The sequence below is a fragment of the Lemur catta genome, chromosome 24 (genome assembly GCF_020740605.2).
Source record: "Lemur catta isolate mLemCat1 chromosome 24, mLemCat1.pri, whole genome shotgun sequence".
Classification (NCBI taxonomy): Eukaryota; Metazoa; Chordata; class Mammalia; order Primates; family Lemuridae; genus Lemur; species Lemur catta.
Genome location: NC_059151.1, coordinates 4,153,407 through 4,173,688, shown reverse-complemented (window position 1 = coordinate 4,173,688; position 20,282 = coordinate 4,153,407). Strand labels below are relative to the sequence as shown.

At 36.2% G+C, this 20,282-nt stretch overlaps 1 protein-coding gene across 9 annotated transcripts in view; it reads right to left on the bottom strand.

The window, feature by feature from the left end:
- PTPN13 (protein tyrosine phosphatase non-receptor type 13) overlaps nucleotides 1-20,282 on the bottom strand; it is a 143,185-nt gene that overhangs the window by 61,947 nt on the left and 60,956 nt on the right. For all 9 annotated transcript variants that reach the window (XM_045536772.1, XM_045536776.1, XM_045536775.1 and 6 more), the window contains exons 7-9: nucleotides 16,716-17,282; nucleotides 6,304-6,399; nucleotides 5,507-5,600 (exon numbers count right to left, since the gene is read on the bottom strand). In XM_045536772.1, coding sequence (XP_045392728.1) covers nucleotides 5,507-5,600; nucleotides 6,304-6,399; nucleotides 16,716-17,282 — 757 coding nt within the window. The remainder of the gene's footprint in view (nucleotides 1-5,506; nucleotides 5,601-6,303; nucleotides 6,400-16,715; nucleotides 17,283-20,282) is intronic.

Genomic DNA, 20,282 nt, shown 5'->3' with positions numbered 1-20,282 from the left:
GCACAATAAGAAATATATATATCTGATATTTGTCCCTGGTTCCTAACAAAGAGGTTCTAAAACCCTTGAAATTTCCAGAGTGACAGGGATGATAGGAGAATCTTTGTTCTACTAACAGTATTTGGCGTTTGACCCTGGCTCCTAGAACTCTTGGAATTCCTGACTGACAGGAGCCTCTTCTGTTCTAATGAGGAAACTCTTGGTGGGACCCTCGATAGCTTCAGCTGGGGTCACCAGAAAGACCACGCCTTGATTAGAAGCCGAGAACTTTCAGCCCCACTCTCCCCAATCTCTGGGCGAGTTAATAATCGATCATGCCCATGTAATGGAACCTCCATAAAAGCCCCCAAATGATAAGGTTCAGAGAGCTTCTGGGTTGGTCAACGTATCCACATGCCAGGAGAATGACATATCCTGACTCCATGGGACAGAAGCTCCTGCGCTCTGGGCCTTTCCAGACCTTGGCCTGTATACCTCATCATCTGGCTGTTCATCTACACCCTTCATACTATCTTTTATAATAAATCAGCAAAAGTAAGTAAAGTGCTTCCCTGAATTTTGTGAGCCGTGCTACTGTATTATCATACCTGAGAAACCCCTCGATTTATAGCTGGTTGGTCAGATGTACGAGAAGCCTGGGATTTGTAACTGGCATCTCAAGTTGGGGCAGTCTTGTGGGACTGAGCACTTGGAAGACCTGACGCTAACTCCAGGTAATTAGTGTCAGAATTGAATTAAATTGTAGGACATTCAGCAAGTGTCCAAAGACTTGGGAGAACTGGTTGTTGTTGTGAGAAAAAAACCCCATATGTTTAGTGTCAGAAATGTTCCATTTTTAGTGGGTAGATCTGTAGCCTCCACTTCTCTGAACATTCCAGCATTCTCTGAAGACTGCTTCCCTTGTAGCTATTTCAGATAGGGGCTGGTTTATTCTTACAGGCCTGTATCACTGGGCCTTGGAGGCGGGAAGAGATTCTCCTTAATTCTTATTTCAGCTTCCAGACCACTGCTGACCCCTCCTCCAATAACCCTCAGCTCTCCTCAAGTACATGCCACAGAATCATAACATCTACTACTCTTTGTTCTAGACATTTATTGTCCTTTTGGTCACTGTTCCTTATTACTTAAAGAGTTAAGTGCCTGACTCAGCACCACAAATCCTGTCACCATTCGTCGTGATGATATATAGACTGAGGAGTCTGCTAGCACTCTAGCTTCCTCCCTGCCTCAGCCCAAGACCTACTCCCATGGTCATGCAGGCTATTAACAATAAGCATTCCATCTCCATAATTTCCTACTTCTATCCTTCCATGCTCTATGTAATCTCCTTATTTTTTCCACCTCACTCCCTTTAGTACCCTTCTTCAGATAATTCATTAACTCTGTCAAGAAATTTTAGGCTGAGCACGGTGGCTCATGCTTGTAATCCTAGCACTCTGGGAGGCTTAGGCAGGAGGATTGCTTAAGGCCAGGAATTTGAGACCAGTCTGAGCAAGAGCTAGACCCTGTTTCTACAAAAAACAGAAAAATTAGCCAGGCATGGTGGTACATGCCTGTAGTCCCAGCTACGTGGGAGGCTGACGCAAGAGAATCACTTGAGGTTGCAGTGAGCTATGATGACACCACTGCACTCTAGCCTAGGTGACAGAGTGAGACTCTGTCTCAAGGAAAAAGAAAAAAAAGAGTTTTGGCCGGGCGCGGTGGGTCACGCCTGTAATCCTAGCCCTCTGGGAGGCCGAGGCGGGTGGATCGCTCAAGGTCAGGAGTTCGAGAACAGCCTGAGCGAGACCCCGTCTCTACTAAAAATAGAAATAAATTATCTGGACAACTAAAAACATATATATAGAAAAAATTAGCCAGGCATGGTGGCGCGTGCCTGTAGTCCCAGCTACTCAGGAGGCTGAGGCAGGAGGATTGCTTGAGCCCAGGAGTTTGAGGTTGCTGTGAGCTAGGCTGACGCCACGGCACTCTAGCCCGGGCAACAAAGTGAGACTCTGTCTCAAAAAAAAAAAAAGAATTTTAATTCATTGACCCTACTACCAATTTCTCTGTGGCTATTACTCTCCTTTTGCCCTTACAGTGATTGGATCCTAAATTCCATCATTAAAATCACTCCTTTCATAAAAGCTCAGCTCTCATGAAACTCCAAAACCATGCTGTCTGGTCTCAGTAGGTCCTCAACCCTGCCTGGTGCCTCATTTTCCTGGAAAACTATTTTACATCTTCTTCCTTCTCTTTTGAAACCTTCAGTAGTCTCTTTTTCTCTCAATTGATGACTTTTCTTCACCTTTCTTTGTGAAATAAGAAACAATGAGGAAATAATTTCCTCATCCTCCAATGTCAAACCGTCCAAACCTATACCCAGATAGTCTACTTTTCCTCCTGTTATAATGGGTAAACCTCCTGCACTCTCATATAGGACTGAAACCTCCACTGCACATGGTATTCCACTCCTCTCCCCCCTCAAAGACTTTGCTCCTGCAATTATCATTAATAATCGCAAACAATAGCATACAAACATGCTATACTTTCCTACTTAGAACAAGAAGAAAAAAATCCTCCATTGGGTTCCACATCCCCCTTTTTTCTGCTGTCCTTTAGAGTAAATCTCTTCAAAATCGTCATTTAAACTTTATCTTCATCTTCATCTCCCACACTCTCTTGGACATAGACCCATCAAATTTCAGCCCCCGCTATTCCACCAAAATGGCTCACGAAGATGACTGACCTCCATGTTATATGAGCTGAAGGGTAATTTTCAATTTTCACCTTACTTGACCTCTCAGCATCATAAGACATAGTTGAACAATCCTTCCCCTTCTTGAAATACTTGGCTTCTGGGCAACCATGCTTCCCTCACTTTCCTTCTACTTCGCTGGCCCCTCCTTTTTAGTCTCTTTTGCTGGATCCCCTTCATTTCTAATCTCTAATGTTGGACTACAAGCACAGTGCTCAGACCTCCAGCTTTTTCTAATCTCCATTCACACTCTATACGATCATCTGGTCACATGATCTTAATTACTTATATAGTCCCTTGACTTTGATATGCATATTAGCAACTTCAGTCTCTCCCTTGAATTCTAATTCTATTCACCTGCATAGGTCAGTGTTCTGCTTGGATGTTAATATGCATTGTTAGCCTAACATTTCCAAACTCAAACTTTTGATACTTTTCCTCCACATCTAATCTTTTTTCTTAGTCATTTACTGGTTGCCTAGGACACAACTTGGAGTCATTCCTGATTCCCCTTTCTTGCAAATCCCACAGACAACTGAGCAGTAAATTCTGAAAGCATAACCTTTAAGATCTCCGTATCTGACTCTTCTCCATCACTAATAACCAAGCCTGTGCTGTACCCAGCTCTAATGGATTACTGTAACTGTCTCCTAACTGGTCTTTTACTCCTACAAACTGTTCTTCCCAGAACACACCAGAGTAATCCCATTACAATGTGAATTAGATCATGGCTTTCCATACTTTCAATCATCCAATGGCTTCCCGTTACCCTTAAGATAACATCTAAAATGCTCACCTTAGCTTCTGTGGCCCGACATGATTTGGGTCCTGGCTGCTTGGCTGCCATCCACTCCACCCTTTAACTCATTCTCCTGTAGCCACACTGCCTTTCTTGCCGTTCCTCTAACATGAAACACATCTCCTACACCTTAGGGCCTTTCTGCTTGCTGTTCTTTTTGTCTGAATACTCTTCCTGTTGATATCTGCATGGATTACTTCCTTACTCCCATCAGCTTTCTGTTCAAAGTCATTCCTTAAGAGAGATGGTCTCTGATCACATTACCTATATAAAATATAATCTGAACATTACATCCCTGCACTTCCTATCCCTTTAGGCAGCTTTGTTTTTCTTCAAAGCACCATCACTATATGCCATTACTTACTTTATTTTTATGGTTTACTGGCTGCATCTCATCTCCAGAAAGTCCCCCAGGGGCTGTGTTGCTCATAACTCTATCTCCAGTACCTAAAAGTACCTGATACATGGTAGGTGCTCAATAATTACTTGTGGAGTGAATAACTGAATATAATTTTCACTCTCATGTAAGGGGGGAGGATTCATGGACAATAAGAACTTGGATCTATACACTTAAACTTAAAATCTGTTATTTTTACCAAGGATATTAGCCTTCTTGCTCAAATTTTTTACGCCAGAGCTACTAACAGGTAGCAAAAATGATTATTATTTTATCTCTCCCAACACAGTATCTGGCAGAAGTTTCTGCAAGTACTGAAAAGTTCGAGAGGCAAAAAACAAGAAACAAAAACAACTCTGACTCTGTTTGGAGTCAGGATAAAAAAAAAGCTTACCTCAACAAGCAGAGAGGCACAGAAGCAATGGGAATGTACTATGTATAAACTGTACTTCAAAAGCTAACACATAAAAAGGCTTAGAGATTCTCTTTGGAAACGGCTTTGAATATCCTTTTTGGTCACTGAAAGACACTTTTGATAGCTCAGAATACAAAAATTACTCATTCTGCTGCATCTGACTCAATTTCCTGTTAATCTCCCTCCACCCCCTAGGATACAAATTAATAGCACTCTCTGGATCTCTGCCGCCATTTCATTCTAGCTAAAGGGAATGGAAATTTTTATAAAGAAGCATGCAACACGTATAAATACCGCAGTATTTATAGACCTTACAAATATGTGACCTAAAGAACAAAACTGGACCTCCTCATTATGTAGCAGCATGTTAAGAATATTATCAGAAACTTTGTACACATTCAGAAAATTCTGCACTTGAATAAGGAATGTAGCCAATGTCTTAGTTAATGTATACTTCTGTGGGCAGAAAAAAGATGGAAATAGTTTTAAGAAGTAGAGTTTAGCAGCTTACGTTAAGACAACACATACATATGCCTAATAATCCACTTCCCGAAATATTTTTCTTTTACCTATAGCTATATCTAACTCAGATGCGATGAACATCAGACAGGTTTTTCTTCCCCCACAAAGTGTAAATACAGATTTGACAAACTAACGTGGCCTTAATGTTAATATTTCTGTAAATAAAATCTAGAAACAGTGAAAATTAAGATTCTCTTATAATCCTGACACTTTGGAGGTTCCTTATCATGAAAATTAGAATAAGGCTCACAAAATGAGTTAACTTTGTTTGAAAAATGTCTTTTTTTTTTTTTGAGACAGAGTCTCACATTGTTCTCACAAATTTTTAATGTCATGCTTTCACCATCCTGTTATTTCATATTCATATTGACAATTTTAAAAATCAGGCACAAACTGTAAATAACTAGAGCCAATTCTGATTTTAAAAGATTCCAGTACCTTCTCTGTCATGTAATTGGGTGAATTTCTGAGAACTTAAAGAGGAAAGGAGCTAAGAGAAAGGAAGAGACAAGGAAAATGAAAACAATAAAAGGAATGAAAAAGAGGAGAATGTAAAAAACTACCGGACTTTAATAAAAGAAAACCCCAGACACCTGTCCCTGGAAATACATTATTAAAATTTTTTCATATGCATACCTTGGTCTCTGTGACTGGCCTTGACTTGGGGTTTCATCTACCCCTGGGAGACCACTGCTGGATTCAAACCTCTTTGAGGCTTCACTTCTTCTAACTAATTAGGAATGAAAAAGAAGTAATGATACAGGTCATAAAAATATGAAAGAATTCTTATTTAAAACTCAAGCATTTAGCAGACATATATTTGTACAAATCATATTCATAGAACCAAATTAATGACATTATTTTATTAAACTCTTTTGATGTAAGTCATGTTATTTTTTTTATTTTTATTTTTTTTGAGACAGAGTCTCACTCTCTTGCCTGGGCTAGAGTGCCGTGGCGTCAGCCTAGCTCACAGCAACCTCAAACTCCTGGGCTCAAGCGATCCTCCTGCCTCAGCCTCCCGGGTAGCTGGGACTACAGGCATGTGCCACCATGCCCGGCTAATTTTTTCTATTTTTAGTGGTTTCTTTCTATTTTTAGTAGAGATGGGGTCTCGCTCTTGCTCAGGCTGGTCTCAAACTCCTGAGCTCAAGCGATCCTCCCACCTCCGGCTCCCAGCGTGCTAGGATTACAGGCGTGAGCCACTGCGCCCGGCCAACGTTATTTTTAAAGACAATGAATTATCACCTCCATGATGAAAGTGACTGCATTGTTGTCTGATGAAACTGCTATTTAGCTCCTGTAATACTATCAATGAGTAAATGGCATCTTTTTATAATTTAAAAATTTTATATGGAAGTATCCTTCTTGACAACTTATAATTCAACGCTACTGAAAGAAGAATGATAATCGTGGTTTCAGATATATCTCACCTTGTCTGAAATCTGACTCAGAGGAAATAACAGATGGACTCTCACTGGAGGTACTAAAGATGTCACTGTGGTAAGTCTTGTATCTTCGAATTGGTTCTAAAGAATTGAAACAAAAACATTACAAAGCAAACTCATTAGCTGTTCCACACGCATCAAGTAACATATTACGTTTAATCTTGTGGTACTAGAACATTTTCTACACTGCTTTAAACTTACCAATTGGTGGACTGTATTAAAAAAATGTGGTCCCAATTTTGAGCTGGTTTGGTATACTGCTTAAGAGCATGGACTCTGGAGCCAGACAACCTGGGTTTGAATCTCAGCACTACTCCTTAAGAATTAAATGAACGAACACACGCAAAGTTCTCAGAGCACGGGAACAGAGTACATGCTACATATAAACATCACCGCTAATGAGCAGTTTTGGAATTCTTACTATGCAGAACTGTTAGGTGCTATAAGTGATAGAAAACCCAAAGACACAACCCCAAAGAATTTGAAATGTAGAAGATAAGACAAGTACACAAATACTTAATTTGAGACAGATGTTTAGCTCCACCAGAATGAGGTGATAATCACTGGAGGTAGGGTTCTCTGTAGGTTCGTGCAGTGTGCCCTGTACAAAGGGGTAGGGCCCAGCGCCAAGTGTAGACTAAAATTTAAATTCTACCTTCTAAGTATTTCTTTAATTTTCCCATAAATTTTATTTATTTATTTATTTATTTGGTATAAATTTAAGGGGTGCAAGTGCAGTTTTGTTACATGGATATGTTGTATAGTGGTGAAGTCTGGGCTTTTAGACTAACCATCACCCAAATAATGTACATCGTACCCATTAGGTAATTTCTCATTCCTCACCACCCTCCCACGTTCCCGCCCTTCCAAATCTCCAATGTGTACTATTCCACACTCCATGTCCATGTGTACACATTATTTAGCTCCCACTTATGACATTACCTCTCCTTCAGCCCACTGTCCCTATCGTTGAGCACTATTCCTCTTGTGCCCGGACTACTGCATGTCTCCTAAATCCCCTTTCTGCAGTCTTGCTCCTCACATATGATAATTCACATTACAGAGAGGTAAACTTTCCAGAGATGAAAATCTGAGTATGCCATTATATTTCTTAAATTCCTTTAAACTAGAGTCTTCAAAATACAATTTAAAACTCCTTAGGTTGGCATAGAAAGCCTTTCCTAACCTAGTCCCCAACTCCATTTGTAACAGTGGCTCTGCAAGTTTTGAAATCACAGATTCATTTGTGAGAATCAGGTAAAAAAGTATAGATCTCTCTCTCCCCACCCCCCAAAATTTATATATACACAAAAATTTAAATATCAATTTGAAAACTCAATTCAGGTAAAAGCTTTATTACCATCCACTCCTCCCCAAAAATTGTGCACTCACCTTTCTAAATTTGCAGATAATCAAAAGCATATTTAGAGATTTCTTCCTGAAAGATAATTTCTCTGCTAGAAATGCTGTTCTCCTTCTTCTTTACATGAATATTTTTTTTTTCCTTTAAGAGAAGCCTCGCCTTCTACCTAAAAGTTTTTAAGACCACCTAAAGGCTAAATTAGACATTGCTCTCTTACTTTCATATTACCTTATTCTTACCACAACTCTTCCTCTATTTTGTAGTTCTCTCTGTACTTGTTTGTGTCCCCTACCTAAACAATAAGTTATCTGACAAAAAAGATTTTGTCTTTCTTAGATGTACGTCTAGTATCTAGCAAGTATCTGGTGCATATTAAACACAAAGTAAATATTTTCTGAATAAAAAAATGAATATGTGCTACATAAAGATCACTGGTGACTTTCAAGTGAACTCTTTCCATTGTAAAAACAGGTCAGAGGCCAAATCAAAGAGGTTGTTAAAGGAGGACTAGATAGTCAGAAGTTGAGTAAATGAGTATACACTATTCTCTCAAGAAGTTTGAGGGTTTGGGAAAGGAAAAGATTTTTTAAAAATTGACAAGAGTTATGAAGGTCTTTCTTTTTGGCGCAGTGGAATGTTTGTGCCCAATTTCAGGCAACGAGTAACAGGCCTGTGGAGTTGGGGAAACTGAAGCTGTAAATGGTAGCTGAAAAAACTGATTAAAAAATGTGCTGAAGGAAACAGGAGATGGAGAAAAGATCACACAAGGGATAGTTAGTTTGGCAAGGAGGAAAAATCCTTCTTAAGAGAAATAAATTGTGGACACAGGAAAAGGTGAAAATACAGTGGGAAGCCCAAGATACTCATGTCAGAAAATTGCCTTTAATAAAAAGTGAATCACCTCCTAGGAGCCGGTTTGGCTGGAAGCTTGGGAAGAGTGGAGAAATTCTGCTGCGAAGAATGTTGATAAGGGTCAGCAGAAACCACATGAAAGCTCTCACGTAGCCACAAGGTTTCAGGGTAGGCTAGAATGCATGAATGTTAGTGGAACTGATTAGAATTGTTTCATGACCTTTTCTGAAAGTAGACCGTGGGAAATACCTGAAACTGAGGAGTGACACAGGATGTATGGCAGCAGAGAATCAAGAATCAAGGGAGGTGAGAATTCCTTTTCAGTAGTCTACAACACTAAGGACAGGGATTTCACACAATGAATTATTCCTTGTACTGGAAGGTGTTTATAATAGAGATTCCTTGAAATAAAAAAAATAGAGATTCTTAAAAGAAAAAGAAAGAAATGAATGAATTAAATGGTTAAATGGCATCAAAGGAACCAGGTTTGTGAAACCAGAATGAGGATGACGGGCTGGAAGAATTGAGATGTCATGCCCAGAGAAAGGACAGCAGTCATGTTCAGACAAAGCTGTAAATAGGTAAGAGGAGTAGAAGGATAGATGACCAGACACAGACTTGATGGACAGGAAGGAGTGCACAGTTCCTAGGATAATGTTTACCTGCAGAACTAGGTATAATACAGCAGACGTGACTTTGTCTATCTTTGTTTGCAGTGAACATGAATATCAGGTAATAATATAATTAATGAAGTTTTAAAATTGAAAACCAAGGTATTTACCAGTACTTTTTTTCTAAATGATTGCATTCTACTACAAGGAAGTCTCATGGTAAAATAAATAATTTTTTAAAAATCCTCTGATTTAAAACGATTATAGAAGATGGAAAACAATAGTTTTATCTAACACTACTTTAAATTTAACGAACACAGTATATTACACACAAGTGAAATAGTTACTTAGGAAGAAGTGCTATGTTCAAGGAGCCCCAAAATACTTTTGTTTTATTGTTATAGAAGCCCCAAGCTAAATTGTTGAGGGATTTGTCTAAGGAAACTGAACCAAATTACAGACCTAAAATTGCAGCATACAGGACAGTAAAACCAACAAGGCCAAGGAGAGGACCCAAACTTAAAGAATGGTTTTGATAACTTACCAGGAACAGTAGGAAGTCACAATATGCCTATTCAGCGAACTGAGTAGAGAACTTTCAGCCACTTAGATGTTTATACCTTGCAATAACCATCTCATACCCTATCTTAAGCAGTAAATGAATTTACTGTTTCACAACCATTTCTGCAAAGTGGCTTTAAGATCATAGATAAATTTTAATCTAAACTTCCTTCTTTGGTGGTACTTTTAATTGTTCTTATATTGTTTCATGTGTCCATATTTCCTCTCCCTTACTAACCCATAGGCACTAACCAGATAGAACTGGCTTTCTTCCTCTGTTTTGCTCTGCGGAAGAGGGGTAATACCTAATTTTCAATGAGGTGTCCTAACATTATTAATTACTTTCCTTTTTGGAGGATTCAGATAGCTCAAATACGTTTTCCATTTTTGAATGTATAATCCTAACACTTTAGGTTTGGTCCGGATCCCAGGAATGTGGTATTTACAGAGTAATTTTTTAAAAAATTGTTTATTACGAAAATTTCCAAACAGACACAAAAACGATGGGTATAATAAATCTTTATGTACCCATTTTCCGGTATCAACAAAATCTGACTGGTATTTTAACTAGAAAGTATTATGTTTTTTCAAAAGCAAAAAGATGTTCCTACATATTTACAGAATATTACAAAGTTTTCTGAATGCCAAAATTCCTGAATCATGTACAATGGACCTATTAAAGGATATCCAAATATGTATTTTATAAAATGCACTTATAACTACTTTCATTGCAATCTTATAACTGCAATAGTAAAATTTTAAGCTTTCACCATTATAATTGCAGAACTGAATTTAGTTGCCTTTTGTGGGATAAAATTAGTCTCAATATCTAATCTGTTGGTCTGCAAGTTTCTTTTCTCAGCTAGTAAATATCTAAATGAAGCCCACAATGCACAAATCAGTGTACTAGGGTCCATTTAGAGCCATGATTACTCCTCATTTCACTACACAATTTCCTTCCTTTTGATTTTCTATGAGTACTTATTTTTCAGATGCACAACATAGTTTTGGGAAAGAATCACAGTGTTAGAAATACAAATGAGTACAAAAGAGCAAATGGGAGGATAAAATCATCCTGGACACATGTCACCAAAAAAGTAGTACTAAATTGAGTGTATGTGAATGTATGTACATAAACACATAAAACATGTATGAATATATTCTCTCCAAAAATATTTTGCAGAATAGTCATGAGAGAATGAAAAGAATAGGGATTAAAGAAGGATGGCTTAAAGAATTAAGATTTGGAAGTCTAGTTATACAGCTAGTTATACAGCTTCTGTAATCATATATACTCTGAAATTAGAAGATATTATTTAATTTCCAGTACTATTTTACCATAATTAAGAATATACTATTTTTTGTCAGAATATAAGACATAAAAACCTCACCAATATTTTATTATCCTTTAAATATAATCTTATCCTTTGAACAAAATTCACACTGACTCTAACATCATATTGACTCTATATATACAGCAGCAATATACAGGTTTTCAATAGGCTACTGTGTTTTGCCATAAGTTCTTGACAACTAAGAGTTATAGTTTCTATTACCACTTACACTTAGCACTTTTAATCTATAATATTGTGGCATGTGATCATGAATATTATACTTTAAATTTATACTAGATTCCAATTATGAAGATTTGCATCATATTCTGGGCTTACATAAGCTACTTCAGATGAAACACTGAAGTCTACAATTTTCACATTAAAATGACTCTAAGCCAGAATAAACTGTAATCTAAAAACACCACTTACAAGTGATACATATTCAAGCCCAGACAAGTAATATGCAAAAAAGTGAGACTTAGCCATTTGCAACAGCGGGAATTAAATGACCACTTTTAGCTTGACATTTCTTTACCTTTAAATGTATGACTCTAATTACAGGTACAAGTTTCAAAGAGAACTAAACAAAAATGACTGCTTTTGTAGTGTGGAAGTACAAAACATTTTAAAACTCCACATTTTAAAGGATATAAGCCCTAACAGAATATTTTGATTTTCAAACAAAGCAGAGAAACACAAGTAATAACATTATGCATTCATATATTAAGTGATCTTCTCTGTGCTTCCTTTTTAGGAAATTAACTTCTGGAGATTGGAGTCTGTACCTTTCACGTGTTCACTAGCACCCGCTGTATTCCATATTATACCATGTTGCAATCAGTAGAATATGTTCTAAAATCTCTTGAGAGCTAAACATGATGAATAAAATTTTTAACCTAGGCAAACAAAGCTCATGCAAGTGTGAATGTATGTGAGTAAGGATATAGAGAGAAATGCCCTGTAAACTGTCAACCACTCCATAGATACAAACTCCACATACATAGTACAAATGGCAAAAAGAATTAACAGTTTCCAATTCCCTCTTTGGGAGTCTTGTGTGATGTGGAAACCACATATTTGGGCCATGACTTGGGTCTAGGCTTACTGTACCACTTTTCTAGAATCCTCTAGGATTCTCTGTTGTTATGACTTCACTGTCCCTTCTAAAGCCTTCCAAGAGTACAGAGTTCAATAGGAAATTGACCATATTTGCTGGTGGTTGATCAGGTTATGCCTGACAAGTATGTCATTTTACTCTTAGAGTTGAACAAAACAGAAAAGAAGGAGATGTGACTTCTTCTCACTATACATATACCTTGTTAGAGAATATTGTTGTAACCCATATCGAAACTGCCCACACTGCAAGTGCTCCATAGTCACATGTGCTAGTAATTACTAAGTTGTACTGTGAAGATACAGAACATTTTCTCCATTGAAGAAGTTCTATTGGACAACATTGGTCTAAATTATAAATCTCTTTAAAATTCAGCCCTGGAAACACAGTAGACACTTAATTTGTCCTAAGATGTTGATTCCATCTATAACAGTGTGTTCTTCAGGGATACCAACATATTTGCATCTCAGTAGAATAAGTCATTACTACCCGAAATGCATGTGATATCTGACCAATATCACATAAAATCCCTGCTTATTCATATTTACTTTTGTAAATATTTACTTCTGTGTAACTAACATAAATAAAATAGCAACTGAATACTAAAATAATTTATTTTAGCTCATGAAGTAATCTAAAGAATAATCCAATCATATATATATACATGAAATATAAGACACTAAAAGTATCACACATGATGAACCATAACATTTATGAATTCATCCCCTTGCTTTTCTTAAATGTAACTATAAAAATGTAAACTTTGAAATTCAGTCTTCTCAAATGAAACATTAAGGTGCCTCAGTAATAAGAATGGCTCACACACTCGAGTGTTTACATATTCTAGTTGCACAACACAGACTTTAAGCTATATTCACAGGGCAGTGATAGGATGGAAAAACTAGACTAGGACTAGAGGTTACAGCACTAGAAAGAAGGAAACAATATTTAATTTTGATGTGAAGTAGACTAACACCTCATTAAATAAATAACATTTAACCACAATCACTTTTGTAGCAATTAGTTTTATCTGTTTATACTTTCCTTTCTAGTATTGTGCAGGACACAGAGGAGTTTCGACTGTTGGAAGCAAAATGCTATTGATAGTCCCCACCCAGGGTGTGGGAGTACTGTTCATATTATACTCACAGTACTGTTTCCAAGTCAATCTCTCATAATCAGGAATCTACTGCCAACCCACAGAGCAATGGATGGGGTGTGTGTGGTAATTGCATCACCAGAAAGAGAGACAGAGATATTTGACAGATACTCCTATTAGAAAACAGACAACTTCTCAGATCTTAAGATGAAATAGAAAGAGGTAGAAAATATTTGGAGTAAGGAAGAAAAGCAGACAGAAAAATAGGATACAGTCCTATGCCGATGTGAAGAAAAAAAGCGAGTTTAAAAGAATAAAGCAAAAAAGGAGTGACATCAAATTTTAAAGATGGTTTCCACAAGAGAAACCTAAGTTATATTTCTTCCTGCCCCTTCCCTACTGCATCTTTAAAAAAAAATTTAGAAGTAACATGTAGTAGGAATTTTTAGACTAAACCTCTGAAAATCCATAACGGAAATCTACAATCTCCAAAATGATGGCAACTCTATTATTAACTAGTTACATGATCTTGGTTAATTATTAAATCTGTATAAGCCCAATAACATGTTTAGATAACATGTGCTCTAAGACCTCTTCTAGTTTTAAAATTACTAAAACCCATTAGCAACTGACAAATTTAAAGATCACAAAAAATCATACAGAACATTTATTTTTAAAAGTTTTAAAATACAAATATTTAAAAAGGAAATGTATACAATGTGTATTAATGACATTGACTGTTCCGCTTGATTTACTACATACACACAAAACAAGGATCCATGGAGCCTACTTTTCATGAGAATTAAATGAGATAAATGCGATTTATATGAATTTCTACTCTTTTGTCTTCTTTGCTTACTAGTTAAATCTTCATATTACCAATCTGCACATTTGTTTGCACAGCTAACATAAATTACCTTGCCTTTAGAAAAAGACGGCACAGAATAAAACCAACAAGTTACTCAATTAAATAACTAATAAGAATTATTGCTTTTGAATTCTAAACCTCAAACATTTCTTTCAAATAATGTTTTTAGTTTAAAGCAAACATAATTATTGCTACTTGCAAGTTACTATATAATAATGGAGATTTATTTAAGGTGGTGTATTGCCATAATAAACCAACATTTTAAGTGTTTGTTTAACTTGGTTGTAAAATATCCTCTGGGGGAAAGATGGCTAGGTTCTTTGTGAGAACAAATGCTTTTGAAAATTCTTCAAAAGCTAAGAAAAATTTCAGGATAGAAACAATTCAAAGTATATCATATTTTATTTTTAAAAAGAAAGCTTTTCCTTTGCTTCTATATCCTGTAACAAATCTAAAGTTTCTAAATCTGGAAATAATGTATAATAAGTAGTTACCTCTTGAACAAATAGAACTCTACAAGGATTAGGTATCATCTTTGCAGATACAAAGCATATTTAGAAACAAGTTGGTCTATTTGAGTTTCCTTAATACTTACACACATGTGCAAACACATTACCTGAGAAGATAATAGGATCACATGCTACAATAGTCTAATATATTTTGTTATAGGTAATAAAAAGAAATCATCTATTCAAAAATATATTAAAGACTATTATAGCATATTTTAACATATTAAATATTTTTCATCAATGTTTGATATCTTTCCTGTTTAACTCTCAAACCAGGGTTCAAGTGTAAAAATACTCTTTTGAAACTAGATCACATATGAATTATAATTTTATTTTTAATATTCATTTTTAAAAAGATATTACTCAACCTTTTAAATGTTAGAAATAGTCATCTAGATTGGTATGTATCTTCACTATTTATATTCTGAAACTATAATGGTTTTATCTGTTTGAATCATTGAGGACTGTTTTTATCCCCCCAACAATGAACCAAATTTCTTTAAATAAATGTCTCCATGAGGGCACATTCATAAAAAGTCCAGACTAAATTATTGTTGATATACTAGATGTTGTGCAACACTAAATAGGCATGAAAGGGAAAACTTTTTTTTAAGCTATAGGAAGTACCCACTCTTTGCTGTCACAACTCGAAAAGTTAAATATTGAAATTATGCATAAAACAAATTTCTAAATTTTTATTTCCTGTCTTTGAAAGTTTTCAGATCAAGATTATATATAACTATCACAGAGTTGGCTAATTTTTTTTGTAAAAAATGCATGTTATACAAAAATCTATAATATCAATTAAGTATTCAATAATTTCCTCCATAATCTGAAATTCTTTACTAATTTGCAATTGCTGAATTGAAAAAAAATTGCAAAGCTTCTTTTACTAGAAGTAAAGCCCAACTTGGAAAGTATGTTCAGCTTCAGAATTATGCTTAAAACTTCAGTAACAAAGCAACAGACTTTCAGAAGAATACTTTAAAAATATACAGGAACAACAACCTTAAAGATGAATATGACCGTTAATTATGTCACTCTTCTCTTTGAACTAGAAAGCACAGTAAAGTTCCCTTTAATCAGCTATGTCCTCACATTTCTCTAGGAGCCAAGGGCAGTTATAAAACTTTAATCTTAAAAAATGTACAGGATTAGATTGATAATTCTCTATCTGTTTTCTCTTGCATCTATTTATACTAAACATAGCCTCTATATGTCTAGAACATAATTTTATTTCATTCAGTATATTGAATTTTATGTGTGAATCAGGTACTTTTGAAACAGAGCTTTGTCCTGGAATAATAAGCATAACATTTATAAAGTTATTTTTATACTCCTCACACTAATAGTATGAATCACTTTACATTCGTTACATAATTAACCTATTTTTGGCAAGCCCATTTTACAGATGGGTAACTTATATTTGGAGAGATGAAGACCAAGTAAAGATCACATAGCTACTAAATGGAGTAACTAATGCAAACCTAGGCTGTCCACTCTACAACTATGAACCTAAACAGTACTACGACTTTAAAAATACAGATTAAAAACTTTATTCCAGATTAAGCAAATCACAATCTCTTAGAGTTGTGCCCCAAATTTGTTTTTTGAAGCTGGTGGTTGGGGAAGCATCTCACCCTCACCATGCTATTCTGCCTCCCCAGGACAGCTGATTTTGATTAACTGCTTATTTTCACGAACCCACTCATATACTGAAGCCTCCCACGAGCTAGTACATGACAGATGGTGCTGTGGAGAACTGAAAAGAAGTAGAAAACATGCCTCCTGCCCTTGAGAAACTCACAATCTAAAAATATATTACGCAAAAATACTGAGAGACTACAAAGTGACTGGACCAGGCATGTTTGGTGGGGACAGCTTTGTGGAAGCAGAGTACTTTGACTCGGGTTTTGGTGGAAGGGAGAACAGAAATTGACAGAGAAATAAGAGACTAATTTGGGTTCAAAGGTTTGGCAGTGAAGATAAGACTTGTGGCATGATTTAATAACCCTTTTTTATTTCAAAATGCAATTTTAAGTATTTCAATTTCAATTCTCTCTCAAATGCACACAACATTACTGACCTTCTACATTCATGGCTTCTCTCAGAACCTGAAGTTTCTTTTGTCTCTCTCGGATTCGGTCCAAAGCACTTGATATTGCTGTGGAGGCGGGCAATTCTCGAGTGTGATATACTGGATCCATTTTCTGAGGGCCAAAGATATCCAAGGCTATACTTCCATCTGAGTATCTTGCCTCCTTTTTCCTAGGAGTAGTTGAAGTCCGCACTGTAACTGCCTCAGGGTGACAGCGGCGGGACGTGCCAGTCTCTCCGGAAGAGAAGTCTCTGTCAGCCGTACAAAGCAAGTCCATGGATGAAGCCCAGATTTTCTTCTTAGGAAGCACATCAATGCCGGGGATAACTTTTCTTTCTGGGCCACTAGTTTTGAACTGGTAAAGGGAGCACATATTTTCTGAGTCTTCATGCCCAGAATTATTATCTGATAAAATGTCCTTGAAACAATCTTCCTCATCTTGTGTGTCTCTGATAGACAGAAATCCCATAGATTTACTAAGCCCTTTGTTAAGAAAGGTCTGATGAGGGAATGGAGACTTGTGTATGTCTAGTACATCAGAAGTAGAGCTTCTTCCTGGAATGATAAGAATCTATCATGTATGCACAGAATTTTTAGAAAATAAATCGGAATGCAACCCAACTATTGACAATAAAAGTGATGGTAATTTCCTAAATTCTCTAAATGGAAGATCAGAGATGAAATGGGATAGTGGTGATGGTGTTGGTGACAGTGGAAGATGAAAGAGATGCTATGTTTGCATAACCTTTCAAAGTCCAATGTCTCATAATAAAATCAATAATATATTGAACTTGCTTTTTTGACTGGTATTATTTTAAATTCATCAAAAGTAAATTACTTCATCTAAAAAACAGACAAAAGTTTCTCATACTATTTAGTTTGGTAGAATATTAATTATCCAAGAAATTATTTGGGGCAATAAAAGAATGTATAACGAACTACTTTAACTTCTCAAGGTACAACTCAAACATATGTCAGTATAAAGCCCTGGTATATTCTGGTCTTTCAAGTCAATATGTTTAAAGAAGAAACAAAGAATTCTTGCTATATATATTCTGGATGGAAATAAGATTGCAGCATTTGGAATTCTCAAGTACCAAAGTTTTATTATAATCAGATGTTTTTGGAAAATTTTATTATGTTTGAAATGCAGATTAATTTGATTGTGCTTAAGTTATACAAGAAACTTAATTTTTTCATGGCAGACCATCATGTACTACAACAGTTTTTTCCTCTAGAGCACACTGTATCAATATCCGTGAACTATAATAAAGTAGAATGGCTTACTGGTTTTAACTACATCAAGGACTAAAGAATGAGTGAGAATTAGTACATCAGTACGTGCTATTTAAATTCTCAAGATATTGTACTGTATGTGATTATTTCCATCCATCTGTCATCACCCTATTCCCAAGTACCACTACTGCTTGACCAGATCATGGCAGTGGTCTCCAGAACGGCCTGTTTCTTCTACTATCCTTATCCGACAATTCTCCAATTAGCATCCAGAATATCTTTTTAAAATGTCAATGCCAAGATGTCACTATCCTGCTTACTAAAGGCATACTATTACACATTCGATAAAATCTGAACTCCTTTTGAGTCTGCCACTGGAATCGTTTTTAGTCTCAGCTCGGCTTCCCTCATTCTACCCAGGCCACAGGTTTTTCTCTGCTAAGTTCTCTTATGCATTAGGGACTTTGTACATAATTTTCCTCTGCCCTGAATGCCCCACTCTAGACATTTCTTATGAATAGGTGCTTCTCAACCTACAGTTTTATTTTAAATATGATTTCCTCAAAGAAGTCTACACTGACATAACTGTACTATAAATAAATCAGTTTCCAAATGTATCACGAGTCCATTCCATTTCTAACAGGTAAATTTATCATTATCTTTTAGGTCATTAGCATTTACCTGCAATATACAAAGGGCCCATATTATCTTAAGAGAACTATGTCTTCTCACTAGCCACATGAGACTTAAAACTAAGTGCTAATAAAGTGGCTCTCGGATAGCTACTACTTTACAGATGCCAGGTTTTTATTGTCTTAATGCAAATTAATTGGATATCAAAATATTTCAGTCTGCGTTTATTAAAAATCCAAGAAGTTACTTTAAATTCTATCAGGCAGCACCAAATTATATGAAAGTACTTCATTTAAAAGTTTTCACTAATATTCTACTGTTCCTACAAAATATATCAATTTAAGTATGGCTCAATTTGCTCTGTATGTTTAAAATCACATTATTATAGCTAACAAAATATCATGATAATTACTTATAAAAGATGATTTTGAGTCATATAATTAAGATCTCTTCTGGTGGCCAGTGGGACCAAGAAAGGGATGGTAAAATAGAGGAGCTAGAAAGAAAGCTGGGCTGGGTGTGGTGGCTCACGCCTGTAATCCTAGCACTCTGGGAGGCCAAGGTGGGAGGATTGCTTGAGCTCAGGAGTTCGAGACCAGCATGAGCAACAGTGAGACCCCCATCTCTATTAAAAATAGGAAAAATTATCTAGGCATGGTGGCGTGTACCTGTAGTCTCAGCTACTCGGGAGGCTGAGTCAGGAGAATAGTTTGAGCCCAGGAGTTTGAGGTTGCTGTGAGCTAGGCTGACACCATGGCACTCTAGCCTGGACAACACAGCAAGACTCTGTCTCAAAAAAAGAAAAGAAAAGAAAGAAAGAAAGAAACCTAGGTAGAGTAGTAATACTGCTGAGGGAATTGGGCAAAAAGTTAAGCAAGTGTGACACAAGATTCAAAGTGAGATATATATACACACATAGGCACACACACTTGTCAGAGATGGTCTAAAGTAAAATTTTAAGAGCTATGAACCACAAAAGCATTAAAGGGAGGAACTGAGTATGGATGAAGGAGGAGAAAGCAAATGGTCAAAAAGAGATGGTTTGAGCTAAGTGGTTCCTCCAGTGAATCTATTAGCCCAGGACTGCTTTTGTTTGCTTTTGGAGGAAAAAGGAGACACATCTTCAGGTATGGTACATAGGTACATTGTAGAGAGGTGGATTTCAGCTGGTACAAACACACAGTTCTTAAATCAAATATTCCTAACTGGCAGGAGTCTCACTGCATTTTATCATGTTAATGATGCTCACTATCTTCAACTACACAACTGGATATGTAATTGCCTGATTAACACTTCACAGGTTGATAAAGTTCTTATCTTCTGCAAAGGAGGTTTCTTTATGTAAAATAAAATATGTACTATTTTTAACAAATAATCAGTTCTGACAATTACAAATCTTACTAAGTAAAGTGATGGTATAATGTAGCATTATAGTTGCTTTATGTTGCTAAAGCCCTTGGGGAAGTTTTCACTAATCTAGGAACTCAAAATCAGACTTCAAATATAGAATATGGCCATTTAAGTGAGGAGAAACATGGAATTCTAGGCTTGTAGTTATTAGATGCTTAAGTCTGCTACACCAGTCAAGATCGTGTACTGCTGTTAACACTAGTAGAGTCACTTAATAATTGCATTTGAGATGAGATAAAATGCAACTTCTTCAACCGCTTTCCAAATTTTTCTAAA